A 15,398-nucleotide genomic window follows, 5' to 3' on the forward strand; every position below is an offset into this window, starting at 1 on the left:
CTAAGAACTGCTGCAGTCTTAGAAATAAATAGTCTTAGAAGGTCAAATTTATGGCAATGAAGCCTAATATACTTTATAATCAGATGGCTTTTTTTATTTTGTTTTCCTTGCAGGGCTGGCAATCAAACCCAGGGTCTAGCATGCTAGGGTCTATCACAGAGCTACAGCTTCAACCCAACCACGTCAGGTCATTTTAATGACAGCATTTAATAAAAACAAGTTTGAATCCATGAAAACGTGTTTAGAGCACTTATCTAAAATTTTGAAGATTTCTGGTAACCCACTCTTACTACAAGCAATCTCCAAAAACATGTTAATATAGAAGGACACAAGAGCCAAACTCCAGACTTGTGTCTGGTGAGCTGAGGCTCCAGTTCTGCCATTCTAGCCATCTAAAAGCAAGGACTAGACAGACTCCCTGGATAGTCATCTTTAGCAGGCATTTCAGATATTTGCTGCCATCAATTTTGAAGACTATCACAAAGGTTACAGGGACACATAAAAGCACTCAGTAAAAGAACACACAGTACGTACTCAAAAAAAAAAAATCATATTCCTCAAAAAATGTTTTTATAAACAAAGACAAATTTACATCACTGTGTGTTAATTTCATGATGCTCAAGTCAATATTTCATACCAAATAATTCTCTTTTCTGCAGCCCTAGAAATGTATTGTTTTCCTTTATTATTTCTTTCTTGTAAGTTATGAAACTGTTTTAAGAGATTGGGAAATAAATTCTAAGAATTAAGTCTTCCCAATAACATTTTGGGTAAAATAGCAAAGATATTAATTTTCCATAAGGAAAGGTAATCTTAAATATAAAGATCAAACTAGTACAGGTAATGCATGCCAATAACCATAGCTGTCAGGGGGCTCAGGCAGGTAGATTGCCACGAGTGGGAGGCTCCCCTGAGCTACACAGTGAGACACTAGGAGGGAGAGAAGGAGGGAAGAGAAAACAGTGCAATCCAACTAAGAAATTCTCATGCAACTATTGCTATTTAAAACTTAGTAGTATACACCCTGTTCAATGTTTTAAAGAATATATGAATTGCATTTTGACAGACCTCCAAGTACTAAACCCAAGTACTGAGTATACAGTGTGTGAATGTTTTTTTTTGGTTTGTTTGTTTTTTTCCCCGAAACATGGTTTCTCTGTGTAATAGCTCTGGCTGTCCTAGAACCTGCTCTTTAGACCAGACTGGCCGCAAACTCAGAGATCCAAATGCCTATGCCTCCCAGTGCTGGGATTAAAGGAGTGCGTCATCACTGCCTGGTGTGTGTGAATGATTTTACTCAAGAGTTTACTAATACAGCTATGAAACATTATCAGCCAATTTCTAAAATATATTTTTAACACACATGCTACTTCAACTTTTTTTGTTTACATACCGTATTTCTGCTCATCAGGTCACCTATATAAACCACTACATTAATCTCTGGTGCCCAGATTTCAAACTCCCTCTGCCATGAAGTGAGGGTGGATAAGGGGACGACTATAAGAAAGGGTCCATAGAGCTGGTGCTGGTGGAACAGGTAGGAGAGAAATGATATGGTCTGGATGGTCTTTCCTAGGCCCATTTCATCAGCAAGGATTACACTGTTGCTTCTGCAATAAGAAAAAAAAATACAAAGTAATTATTAGTTCATGAGAAAAACATTATGTGCACAAATAACACACTTGACAGTATCAGCAGAGAAAGGCATCAGATTGACTCTGCCATGAAATTCTTCTCCTCATCTTCAATGACTTAAGCCTCCTAAATAAGGAAGAAAGCAGAAGACAGAAACAGCAGACCAGGCCAATCTATCTGGAAGTCTATTCAAGATTTAGATTACACAAGGCTCCTCTAATTGTTTCTATCTTAGAAATGAGGCTCGGAATTATACTGTCTTCCATAGGCTACCCCTTCTAACAGAGAACACAGGTTTTATCATAGATGCATACAAGCATATAGCCTTGGGTTCATCAATATACAAAACAAGTAAACTGGCTATGCTGCTGAAGACGATATCCCAATAGTCATGTGCCTTTGCTCAAATTGCCTTCCCCATTCCGCTGCATTCCACTTGACTGTCCAATACCACATCTACTATTTTATAGACCTACTTGATGCAGGGTGTAAAGGGCTTGGATTTTGTTTGTTTGTAGTGCTAGAGGTAAAGCCCAGGGTCTTATATGTTCTAGGCAAAGGGGATCTGTTTTAAATATGTTTCATATTCAAGAAAGAGTGCAGGATTCTGAGGGGTTTGTTTTAGTTTTTGTTTTGTTTTGTTTTTATGAAGCAGAGTCCCACTATGTTGGTGGGGTTGATCTGGAATTTGCAATCTTCCTGCCTCTGCCTTGAAGAGCTAGTAGGAGAGGATTCTGTACATTCAACCTCTGCAAGTGTTCAAGGACAGTTTAAGAAAGAATGTACTAGGCTACCAAGTGAGTTCCAGGAAAGGCGCAAAGCTACACAGAGAAACCGTCTCAAAAAACCAAAAAAAAAAAGGAAGGAAGGAAAGAATGAAAGAAAAAAAGGAAGGAAGGAAGGAAGGAAGGAAGGAAGGAAGGAAGGAAGGAAGGAAGGAAGGAAGGAAGGACTAGAAAATAGGCTGAATTTACATGTTTGTTTAACTGTACACATGTAAAAACAAAGGCAGATGAAGAAAATGACCAAAGTTAGGAAGGCATGTTTGGGAAACAGAAAATATTAGCCCATGACAGGAAATTAGAAATCCATGTATGATCTAGTCTGTAAACATTTTGAAAAGGTTCTTTAAGGGCCAATGAGATGGCTCAAAGAGTCAAGGCATTTGCCACAAAAGCCTAACCACCTAAGCTCAGTCTCCAGAACCCACATGGGAAGACAGGATTCCTTCATGTCAGACATGCAGGTATATATACATAGACAGGTACACATTCAATGTAAGCAAACTTTTAAAAGATCAATAAATAAAAATAACATGTCTGCCTTTAGCTGAGGCTATGGATTTCCCCGGTATCAGAACTGTGGGGCTGCCAAGGACCCTCACAGTTCTGAATTTGCTTGTTTATGGCTTTATGCTGTTTCTGAGTACTGTAGAATCATCTGGGTCCTCCCCAACCCAGAATATGTACATGGCCCAATTCCAGTGCCATCAACTCAGCTTGATCCCTCAACGGCTTGCTCTCCTGTGCCCTCTGCTTGCTATCTTTAATAGGGGACTACTTCCGAGCTCTCTTTCCTGTTTCCAAAGCCTGGGGAGGGGATGAAGGTGCTGACAGTCCCTCTGGGGGGGGGGGGGAGGGGCTCTACCCAGCCTAACTTAGAAAGGGCTCTTGGTCATTCTTCCCTTCCTTCCTACCTTTTCTGACTCTTTAACCCAGAAACCTCTGGAAGATTTAACTGTAGTTGCTCATCATGTCTCTGCAGGTAAAGCAAACATCAGTACATCTGTTTGGAAGTAGAAGCAGCATGAGGTACAGCCAAAATGGGCACTGCTGACAGCTAAAGGCTGTTAAGGAGCTGTGGAGGTAGGGCTTTGCACTACCCAGATCTTGGAATCTTGACAAGTGGGGCTTGAGGCACACAGACCTTGGAGCATGTGTATTCTTGTCCCTGTGCCTGGAGACACGATGCTGCCTCCAAGCAGCCCAGTCTTTGCTCCTTCAGCTATGCTCATGCTACTGCGACTGTACGTCAACCCAAAGTCTTCCTGTGCCAAATGAACTGATGTTTATACGTATCTATGCTTCACTAGTGAACCAGAATACTAAAAGTAAAATAAAAGGTAACGTATAGCTAGAAGATCAAGGCATTTAAATTGCTAAGATTGCAAGCAGATCTCTTTGGGTTTACAGAGAACCTGGTCTACATTGTGAATTCTAGGGCAAGCCTGACCTACATAGTGAGAATCTTTATTTTTAAAAAAAATAGCAAATATTATACAACTCTGGAGGAAGCTCATAGTGTCCTTGCTCATAATTGAACCATCAATTGGGGCTGGAGAGATGGCTCAATGGTTAAGAGCACTGGCTGCTCTTCCAGAGGTCCTGAGTTCAATTTCCAGCAACCACATGGTGGCTCACAACCATCTATAATGAGATCTGGTGCCCTCTTCTGGCCTGTAGGCAAACATGCAGGCAGAACACTGTACATATAATATATAAATCAATCTTTAAGAAAAGAAAGAAAAAAAGAACCATCAATTGTAAAATAAAAAGGGGCTAGCTCATACTAACTCTTTAGTTACATCTAAGTTCTTACTGATCCTTTAAAAGAGTAAGACTTACTAGCTTCTGAAAGGAAAATTGTTTTTTAAAAAGTATTTGGTTTATAATTTCATACACATAATATTCTTTGATCAATCCCTCCATTTCCCTCTTATCCCATACCCCTCCGCCAAACCAAACCCCTTCTTCCGAAGTCCCTCACCCACATTCACATCTGTTTATTTGTGTCTACATGACTCCCACTGCATTGAATTAGGTTTGCCTCCATGAGTAGGGGTGGAGGGTTAAAGAAAATCATCCTTAGCAGCCCAAATGATTGTGACCCAATTTCTCAGTCACCCAAACTGCAGCTCAAATACGGACTTTTCTTCAGAGTCTTAAATACTACATTCACCTGATAAGACAAGTACAGTAAGTAGTTGACTTGGGAAAGAGTCATTGCAGATGTGTAACTAGAGACGATCTCCTAACGTTGAGGATAAATTTGAATATTGTTATTTTCCAAGCTACACTTTAATTCTGAAATAACGATATCTGCTTTACTATAAAAGATGAAGACACAAGCCAAGCATGGTGGCACACATCTTGAATCCCAGCATTCAGAAGGCAGAGGTAGGTGGATCTCTGTAAGTTCAAGGCCAGCCTGGTCTATGCAACGAGTTCCAGGACAGCGCAGAGCCATTACACATAGAAACCCAGTCTAGGGGAGGAAAAAAAAAAAGAAGAAGATACAAAGAAAGGGTGGGAAAGGAGAGATGGCTCAGTGATTAAAAGCACTGGCTGCTCATCCAGAGGACCTGATTCAATTCCCAGCACCCACAAGGCAGACCACAACCATCTGTAACTCCAGTTCTAGGATACTGATGCCCTCTTCCAGCCTCTGTGGGTACTAGGCACACAAGTGGTGCACAGACATACATGCAGGAAAACACATACTCTGTGTCTGTGTGTGTGTGTGTGTGTGTGTGTCTGTGTGTCTGTGTGTGCGCACACGCTTGTGTATAAATAAAAACTCCTTTATGTGTCAAAGAAATCTGTCACTAGCATTAAAAGAAGCTCTCACATGATGCATCACACAATGACAGAGGAATCATGTTTACCTTAAATCACTTAAATTCTCAAAGCCTAAATGAGCCCCAGAACTTAGCACTTAGGATAAAAATAAGCCAAACACAGTAGAGAAAAATCTAGCCATTATCTTCTACCTACTTGCACCAGGAGTGAGCAAGCCAGTTGAGACCCTCTAGCTGATAATCTCGGAGCTCCAGATTCTCCCCTCCTAAGTATGCTGGCTGCTTCTTTAAAGCTACAAATCGTGGTCTTTGCTTTAGTGCCTGAAAAACAAAAATTAACAAAACCTATGTCTTAGAACATTTTTTCCCTGCTCTTAAATTGCAATGTTAGCCATATTTTATATACTGTAGAACAATTCCCTGCTCTTACATTACAATGTTAACCATATTTTATGTACTCTATGCAAAAAAAAACTTACTTTCAGGTATGAATGGTTACCCCATCCTACCTTATCCCAGTACTCTCTCTGTTCCCAGAGTTCATCCTAAAATCAAGTATTTTTAAATAACTTTTTCTGAGATAAATTTGTAGACATCAATTAGCTCTTTATTATCTCTTCCTTTGCTGTGTGGCACACACAGTTAGTTACCTTGATGTCACCTTTTCTAAACAATACATGAACACTCTGGAAGTCTGTCACTGACAGCTGCTGAAGAAGGAATCCTACAATTACTGTACCTGGGAACTGCGATTCAGCCCACTTACATTGAGCCCCAACCTTGTTAGTTTAGTTTTCAGAAGGAAAGGTTGCTCTTTCCACTGCGGAAGGTTTAAAAACTTACATTCTACTGAGGCCAAGTCTACTGCTCACACAAAATGGAGATTCTGCGGCCTAATCAGTTTGGGGAACGATGCATTCAAAGTCATGCAAGTCTCTACTCAGGACTTTCCAGTCTGAGCATATGTAGCTATACAGTGAATCTGTCGGAGAAATTCACTCAGCACTTATGTCTTTCTGCAAGATGCTCTTCCCCATTCCGGGAATTATCACCCCCACTGGGTGTGATAAGTCATCAGTACTTTCGATTCTCCTGTGTGAGGGGACAATGAATACAACCTGACCCCTCACGCTCACCTTCCACACACTAGCCATCCATCCGCTCCTAACAAACTGGCTTCAAGATGGTTCATGTCTACAACCTTTCCAGGCCTCAGCTAATTGGCCCTCCACTCACTCTTCAATTACTGACTTCTATGACACATGACTAGACGGAGCTTCTGAGTCCAGTTCCCTACTCACTATCAAATCAATGGCTGAAATCTTTCTGATCACAACCTGCTTCTCTCCATTCAAGGCCCCCGAAACTGTTGAAAACTCCTTCAACAGTCAAGACACATGTTGAAGGAAATGTACTCAGCAATGTCTTCAGATCCAGGAGTTGTTGACTACAAAATTTTTTTGGTACCTTTTATGAGAACTCAATCCTGGGGTCTTTTTCTCTTTTAAAATTTTTTTTTAGGTTTATTTTATTATTGTACTATGTGTCTGAGTGTTTTGCCTGAAGTACGTACACCACACGTGTGCTTGGTACCTGAGGTGGTCAGAAGAGGGTGTCAGATCCCCTGAGACTAGAGTTACAGATGGTTGTGAGCCACCATGTGGTACTGGAATTGAAGCCACCGCAAGAGCAAGAACTGCTCTTAACCACTACCCCAACTCTCCAGGCCCCAGGGCCCTTTCTTGTACGCTATTAAGCAGCAATCCACTTTTCAAGGCCAGAGGCTGCTTTCCTCTAAAAACCTCTTCAATGCCCATCAGAGCTATGACCTCCACCTCTGTTCTGTTCTGACCATGGCTTCTCCACCACACTCATGTGAATGATGACCACATGCTGGCCTTCACAGACAGGTATTTGATGTTATAAACATGAACTTCAACTTCTCTAAGACACAATCCAAGGAACCAAGCATATATCTAGATCTCAACAAATTTCCATAAGGGAGAAAGACGTGTATAACCCAGCAATAAAAAAGTCTGTATATTCAGTTTCTGATTTAAAATTCAGAGACATCTTTCCTATATGTTTTAAAGTTAACTATTTTCAAACATTTCTAACAATATATCTAATTCCACAAAGTAGCAAGTTATAGAAACCAGCAAAGTTATTATACAACTGATCCTCTTTTTAAAAAGTTGTGTGTGTAAGTGTGTGTGTATATATATGTACACTGATGTTTCCCACATGCGTGCAGAATCCTTCAGAGGTCAGAGGCACTGGATTTCCTGGAACTAAAGTCACAGGCAGCTGTGAGCCACACCGGGGTCTTCTCCAAGAACAGTAAGCATTCTTCACCTCTGAGCCACCTCTCCAGCTCCTCATCCTCTCCTTTTGCTTTCTTTTGCCTTTGAGCCAAAAAGTCATGTGTAAACCCGGATGGCCTTGAACTCACTGCAAGGATGACCTTGAATTTCTGATCTCTCTGCCTCTACTTCCAGAACGATGATGGGATTATAGGCAAGCACAATGAAGCCCAGTTTGGTGTGATGTTAGGCAATCAAACCCAAGGGCTGCACACATGGCAGGTACTAACTGAACTATATACCCAGCCCATGCAGTAATCACTTACATTTAATGTTACTTTTAAATCCTTATTCATTCTTGTTCTATTTTTGCTTCTATATATTTAGACAACTAACCTCTTGGTTACACCTTTCCACAAAAAAAAAAAAAAAAAAATATGTATATATAAGTAGGCTGGGTGTGGTGGTGCATGCCTTTAATTCCAGCACTCAGGATGCAGAAACAGATGGATCTCTGTGAGTTCCAGACCAGCCTGATCTATACAGTGAGTTCCAGGACAGCCAGAGCAACATAAGAGGCCCTGTCCCAGAAAAACAAAATATAAAAATATAAAAAAAATGAAAACACAAAAGCCAACAATCGCCAAACCTTGCATTCTCTTGTTGGAATGGTTTTGGAGTTGTTACGACTGTGGAAGCTGTCGATACAATTCTGGAATTTCTTTCCAATCAAGGCTTCATCTTCCCAGCTACACTCTGAATAGGGCAGTCCCATCCATTTGCATAGATATTCAGGCTCATTTGAAGGCGCTGGCTTCCGACTATGAGCTATCAAACAATGTCAAATTAAAAGTAGGAAGTGATATTCTTTTTTAATGTATAGCTAATGAATACCATATGGCAAAACTATACATAATCTGCAAATCCCAATGTGCTCATAAATTTTGAACATTTACTATATAAGATCTGGTACTCACCTGGAAAATCTGTTTGGCCCAATGCAGATTTACCTGTCTTCACAGCTAAACAAATATAAAATAAGACAGAAAAGTTATAAATATACCAAGAAAGGAGAAGAAACAGATTTTACAAGGAAGGGGCTGAAAGATGACTCAGAGGTTAAGAGCACTAGCTGCTCTCCAAGAGGACCCAGGTTCAATTCCCAACACCCACATGGCAGCTCACTGTAACTGTCTGTAAATCCAGGCCCCGGGGATCTGAAGCCCTCTTCTGGTCTCAGGAACAAAGCATGCACAATGCACACAGGTATACATGCAGGCAAAATACCCACACATGGATCTGTATATCCATGTTTATATTTATTTATAAAAAATTTATAAAATTTTATATTTACTTATAAAAAATAAATAACTTTTAAAAAAGATTTACAAGTAAGAATATGTGCTCACTTATCTCATGTTTTAAAAGAAGCCTGTTCTAACCTGGCTGCCAGACTATCATCCTATTACTCTGTTATTTTTCTTTTCAAATACATTACAAATATTTTTAAATAGAAAAGCTTTACTGGGTAAGTAAGACCACTGAACAAACCACAGCAAAGTGTGATGGAAAACAAATTCCATGGTCAATGTCAGTGAATGTTTGAAAGACTTCCTGGGCACTGTTTCCAAAGCCAAGGGTACTGGGGCTGTGGAGAGTGTGTAAATGTCATGTGTTTGTAGTGTGTATATCACTGATAAAAAAGAAAATTTGAGGCACAGACTTTGTACAATCAGTAAAATGACATACTATTTCTCAGAGTGATCTCTTCATTTAGAGGTTCAATGAAGCAATTAGAAAAGCCTTAACTAGAAACTTGCATTTCTTATAGCTTCATTCTCCATAAGTTTTAAAGACTAAGTAATTCCCCAAAGAACTTTTAGTTGAAAGAGTAAAAATGGTTCTGTTACTTTATAAAATAAACCATCACTGAATCTATACTCAAAAATCACCTCTCAGTCTCTCCTGAGGGTCCCCCATCAGCCCCTCAATCAGACCTATCCTGTCAACAGCTGTTTCCTGTTGCCATTTCCCTGACGCCAGGCAGCCCGACTCCCAGATTCAAGGATCAATTCCAGGACTAGTATTCCATGTCAATCACCTACTTCCACTGCTGCAGTCTCTCCTAGCTCACCTCTTAGATCACTGCCTACTCCTCCTCTGTCTCATGAAAACATGCTAGAATGTTCTCAGACTTTCTCTCCTCACAATGTGTACTCTCTCATGGCCTCAGTAAATTTCAAAATTTAAGTACTACCTATACACCGACAATACCTAGATATATCTCCAAGTCACCAAGTGAAGAAATATACGGGGCAGCCCTCAAACAATACTTGTCTCTTAGATACAACAGTTACCAACCTAAGCATTTGATTTCAAATCCAAAGATCAGTTCTTCCCTTGATCTTTCCATTTCAGTGAATGGTGACCATATTCTCTTAAGAAATCTTACAAGCCAAACATCCTTAACATTTCTGTCTCTCATCCCCCATACCCAAATCTACAAGCAATAATTATTAACTCTCCCTTCAAAATAAACATAAGCCTTTTGTTTTATCTCAAAAAGTAAACCTATAAAATGCATTTTATAAATTTATATTATCCAAAGCCAAAGGTCATGTTCTCCGAGTTTATACATGACTAAAATGAGTTTTCATGAACTTACCTATTACTCTTTCTACTATCTGATACTGTTTATTCAACTCTGATGCCAGCTCCTGTTGGCAATTGAAATATTCAACATCTTCTGGAGAAACTTTCCCTAACCTAGACAGAAGACCAAAAACAAGCATATACCAGTTAGATCTTGGAGATCTATACATATGTCAGAGCAAACGTTTGAAGTACAAATGTAAACTTAGTTGCTTCCATGTGTCCCTTTAGTAATCTTCACTACTAACAGGTCAACGATTAAACAAGACAAAAAAAAAAAAACCTTCACATCATTTCTGCAAACTGTATTAAAACCAAGAATAACTATATCATAACTCAGAGGGTTCTAGAATATTAACTTTCACATATAAGCCACCCCAGCCTACTTCCCAAAAGAAAGTAACAACATGGTCATGCTACAGCTCTACATACAGCTGTCTAAATTCAATCACTGATTCACCTGCAGTGACTCTGTATCTCACTTCTCCCATCTACAAAACAGTTAATGAAACAAACAAATCTCACAGTTATACTGTCACGATCAAACAACACACTTAAAGAAAATGTGGCCAATGTTCAGTGAGCTAGCTGTCCTTGTTAAATCTGAGAATTTAGTAGACATATATGGAAGCATCTACTGTCATCTACACAACTGTAGACTGCTCAGTGGTCCTTGATCACATGACCAAGGCAAAATCTGAAATCCTATAGAGCAGTGTTCTCCACACATTTGAAAAGCTCCCTTCCCTTAGACTGGAAACACCACTTTTATCCGCACGCAGCAGGCAACATACCATTGTTTGATCTCGTCCTCTTTCTTCTTGAAGTTCTCCAGTTTTTTCAGGCCCTTCACCTTCTGTTGTTGTAAGGATTCTTCACTCTCCCATGTGCTGTGGATGTAAGACCAGCCCTTCCACTTGATAAGGTATTGGATTTCCCCTTCCTCCCTCTCCGTGTCAAAGTCGCCGCTCGGGTCTCCATTGGCTTCAACAGCATACACAGTGGTGGATGCTCCAGTGGCTACAAACAGCAACAAAAAAGATCTCCAGTTCAGCAACTGCCAAGAAGAATCTCTTCTTGAATAAACCGAATGTCTCTGACTTACAATAAGCAGTCAACTTATTATTCAATTACAATCATTGCAGTAAGTAAGTCAACTTACAGGATGGATCCAGTAATTTCAAATAGCCTGAAAATGCTACTGTTTACCTGAAAGCAAATGCAAACTTGCAGGTGAAGTCAAGCAACTCTTCTGTGCAGACACCATAAAAACCAAACAGCAGCATCCTTTTTTTTAGTCCTGACTACCTCAAAAGCAGATCTCTTCCTCTACGAATAGAGTAAGAAATCAAACATCCTCTCCTGCTCACCCTCCCAAAGCTACGTTAACTGTCTTACCCTCAAATAAGCCAGATTAGGGGTATGCTGGGGGTGTGGTTAGGTAAGCAGCACCAAGGCCAGATTCAACCACCAGCAATACATAGACTGGCCATGGTAGTACACACCTGGAATCCCAGAACTTGGGAGGTAGAGACAGGGGGTCAGCCTTGACTATATAGCAAGCTGAAAGCCAGCCAAGGATACCAGAGACCCTGTCTCAAAATCCAGTGAGTAATTTACTCCCCAAAGACACAAACCTCCTTTCTTTCCCAGTCTTGAATCTAAGACCTTTTCAATAGTTTCACTATTATCTTGCTGTTCATCAATTCCTTCTCCAGTCATTTCAATGAGATCATCTGAATCAGTCTCAAAGTCATCATCTTCTTTGTAACTGTGTGAGAAATAATGCTGAATGAGTAGGAGACTGTACCTTCAGAAGTCAACATCTCTAGAGAGCATCACCACAATAAGAACCATACTCTTTGACTCCAACAAGTTAGTCACAGATTTTCCAGTTGGTGGCTCAATGCCCACCTCACCCCATTTCAATGACTGATGCATGCCCACAGACAAACTAAAGAGTAGCTCACACTATACGTGTAAGCAAGATACAGGAATCTACAAGGATACCCTTTATTTAGTACCAGGTAATTATTATCTAAATTATGACAAGAAAGAAAATTCTTAATGAAAGAAAAATTGCTAATATTTTAGACAAAAGGAAGATAATATTCCTAAGATTAAATGTTTCAATCATGCAATTTTATCTCCCAATAACAAGAAAATGAAATTTAGTTTAACCCAAACAGTTGAGAATTTTCACATTTGCACTTCTGAATTATAAAATATAAAATGTATTTGACCATGATGATCCCACAATTGGGGAGACTGAAAGCAGAGAGACAGCCTGAGGCTGGTCTGAGCTACACAGTAAATTTCAGGATAGCTTTAACTACATAGTAAGTGCCAGACTAGCCTGAGTTACATCAAAAACATAAAAAGAGAAGAAAAAAAAAAAAAAGCCTTTACAACACACGTGAACAATAAACACAAGGGGGCATAGCTCAATAGCATTTGTCTAGTACAAGCAGTCTTGGGTTTAATCTCCAACGCAACAAAATAAATACAGAAAAACACAATTGTAGATATAACACAGTAAGAAAATGAGCTAAGCTAAACATCAGCACATTACAAGTCTACTCCTGGCCGGGCGGTGGTGGCGCACGCCTTTAATCCCAGCACTCGGGAGGCAGAGGCAGGCGGATCTCTGTGAGTTCGAGGCCAGCCTGGGCTACCAAGTGAGATCCAGGAAAGGCGCAAAGCTACACAAGAGAAACCCTGTCTCGGAAAACCAAAAAAAAAAAAAAAAAAAAAAAAAAAAAAAAAAGTCTACTCCTACATTAACTACCAATTGGAAACATCCAACAAGTAATTAGTATCTCTAGTGCTCAGCTTCACGTTTCTAAGTAGACCAAGAGAAACATGCATGTGCTCTGAAAGTAAATGTTCTACACATTCTCTAAATTAAACACATCAAGTATCTGAATATATCTGTATCTTTATTTCACCATCAATTAATGCCTCATATCCTGTTACTAAAGTTTCATAATATGATTACACCCAAATGTCAATAGATACAATGAGACTCAAGAGTAATTCAGAAGTGAAAATACCATCCAGACGTTGTTCTGAAACATCAGAAAAATAGCCACTAGGACAGGACGTGACCTTGATTGAGGCAGGTTCAAATGAGCTGTTGTTAACTCTCCTCCACTGGGCTCAACATCATTTTTTCTCAAGGGTGGCTAGATTCTAGAAGCAACTTCAGCAAAAAGGCTTGTATTCTTTTTTGTTTTTTGAGACAAGGTCTCACTGTATAGCTCTGGCCTTTCTGGGACAAGCTATGTAGACCAGGCTGGCCTCAAACTCACAGAGGTCCACCTGCCTCTGCCTCCCAAGTGCTGGGATGAAAGGCCTGCACCACTGCATCCTGTTCAGGTTGATTTTTTTTTAACCTGTCAATCACATTACCTAAAACTTGAAAGAGCCAAGTTCTAAACAACTATGTCATTACTGTCACATCAACAAAGACCTTCCGGATCACAACTGACCTCACATTTTTAGCAGCTCTTCGTCGAGTCTGCCTTTTGGGAGCTTCATCGTCATCGTCATCGTCATCAGAAGACTCCTGCTTTTTCCGCTTTCCACGCTGAGTCTTGGGTTGCTTTTTAACTTGAGGTTTGGGCACTGTTCTAAAAAAACAGAGAGAGAAGCAGCCAAGCTTTTACTGCCGCTTGGTAGCTACTTCACATCTACAGACTGGCATTTCCCAGAGCAGGTACACATACAAAGAACTCACTACAGGGAGCCCGGCACGGGATCAGACCTGGACTCTCTCTCAGCACTCCTGAGGTGACAGCAGGAGAGGATCAGGAGTTCCAAGTAGACCTCTACTACATGACACTCTCAGAAAACCAAGAGGGGGGGGGGGAGGATAATGTACAATCACATTGATGTGCTTCTCCTACCGATCTAACAAACCCTAAGAAATGATCAAGGACTCAGTAAACACTGGGTAAAAATCCTGCATGACACTTCAATCTTAAGAGCTTAAACTCAGAGGGGAGGCAAAACTCAGGCTTTCTGTGATGGGGTAAGAACAGGTACTTGTCCTAGGCCAGGAATTGGCCAATTTTTCTGTAAATGGTTAGAGAGGAAACATTTTAGATTTTGTTGGCACAAGACTGGGCCATTGTATAAGTACTTATGCAAATAGAAGACATATTCTTCACAACACTTTTATTGACAAAATTCAAAACAAAGAGTGTATTTTGGTGATATGATTAATAAGAATAGAATTATTCTGGAGAGAATGTTTCACATAATTAGGATTCAAATTTAGTACTATTATCAAACTATCAATGATAAATGTTCATCAATAAAAATTATTATTAGCCTCTGGCCATTAAAAAAGTAAGTGTTGGGGGTAATTTGAACCCATCCTACTTAATACTGAAAGAAGGTCTATTTTGTAGACTGGGGAGATGGCTCAGTCTGTCAAGTGCTGGCCACACAAGCATGATGACATGCTCAATCCTCACGATCTACATAAAAAGCCACACACGGTGGCATGTACTTGTAAGCCCAGCCTCAAGGAGGCTTTGGGGTTGGGCTTACCAGCCAGGCTGAACTAATCAATGACCCAGGTCCCTGTAAGAGTTCCTGTCTCAAAAAAGAAGGTGGACAGCTGGGTAACAACACCCAAAGCTGACCTCTGGCCTACCACCATACACACACATGCATGTACCACACACACACACACACACACACACACACACACACACACACACGAATACAAAAACACACATACATATGCATACACACATGAATAAATAAATAAATAAATAAATAAATAAATAAATAAATAAATAAATAAATAAGAGGTTAAATTTTCTTGAGTTTAAGTTTAAGCCTGGAAGACCAGAACTACACAGTGAGACCTTGTCTCAAAAAACAAAAAAGAATACAAGCCTGTATGCTAAGGTAGTCTTCAGAATCTAGCCATCCTTGAGAAAAAATGATGTTGAGCCCAGTGGAGAAAGAGAGTTAACCACAGCTCATTTGAACCTGCTTCAATTAAGGTCACGTCCTGTCCTAGTGGCTATTTTTCTGATGTTTCAGAACAACATCTGGATGGTATTTTCACTTCTGAATTACTCTTGAGTCTCACAGTAAATTTCTTCTGCCTTCTTATGTCTATCATTACCTGCCATGTTTCATCAAAAATTATTAAAGCTTGTTGCCTTCTACACCTATGCCCATCTCTATACAGTTATACTTTCTGCTTAAAG

The 15,398-nt window shown here is 40.0% G+C and overlaps 1 protein-coding gene across 8 annotated transcripts in view; it reads right to left on the reverse strand.

Moving 5' to 3' along the window:
- The window catches only part of Chd2 (chromodomain helicase DNA binding protein 2), a 118,548-nt gene that overhangs the window by 67,700 nt on the left and 35,450 nt on the right, over positions 1 to 15,398 (reverse strand). For 7 of the 8 annotated variants that reach the window (XM_006990949.4, XM_076545100.1, XM_076545099.1 and 4 more), the window contains 8 exons: positions 13,659 to 13,799; positions 11,805 to 11,938; positions 10,962 to 11,187; positions 10,181 to 10,281; positions 8,493 to 8,537; positions 8,165 to 8,343; positions 5,409 to 5,533; positions 1,394 to 1,610 (listed from right to left, as the gene is read on the reverse strand). In XM_006990949.4, coding sequence (XP_006991011.1) covers positions 1,394 to 1,610; positions 5,409 to 5,533; positions 8,165 to 8,343; positions 8,493 to 8,537; positions 10,181 to 10,281; positions 10,962 to 11,187; positions 11,805 to 11,938; positions 13,659 to 13,799 — 1,168 coding nt within the window. Of the gene's footprint in view, positions 1 to 1,393; positions 1,611 to 5,404; positions 5,534 to 8,164; positions 8,344 to 8,492; positions 8,538 to 10,180; positions 10,282 to 10,961; positions 11,188 to 11,804; positions 11,939 to 13,658; positions 13,800 to 15,398 lie in introns of those variants that run through there. The other variant, XM_016009227.3, reaches the window with a different exon arrangement.

Source organism: Peromyscus maniculatus, chromosome 1 (assembly GCF_049852395.1).
Source record: "Peromyscus maniculatus bairdii isolate BWxNUB_F1_BW_parent chromosome 1, HU_Pman_BW_mat_3.1, whole genome shotgun sequence".
Classification (NCBI taxonomy): Eukaryota; Metazoa; Chordata; class Mammalia; order Rodentia; family Cricetidae; genus Peromyscus; species Peromyscus maniculatus.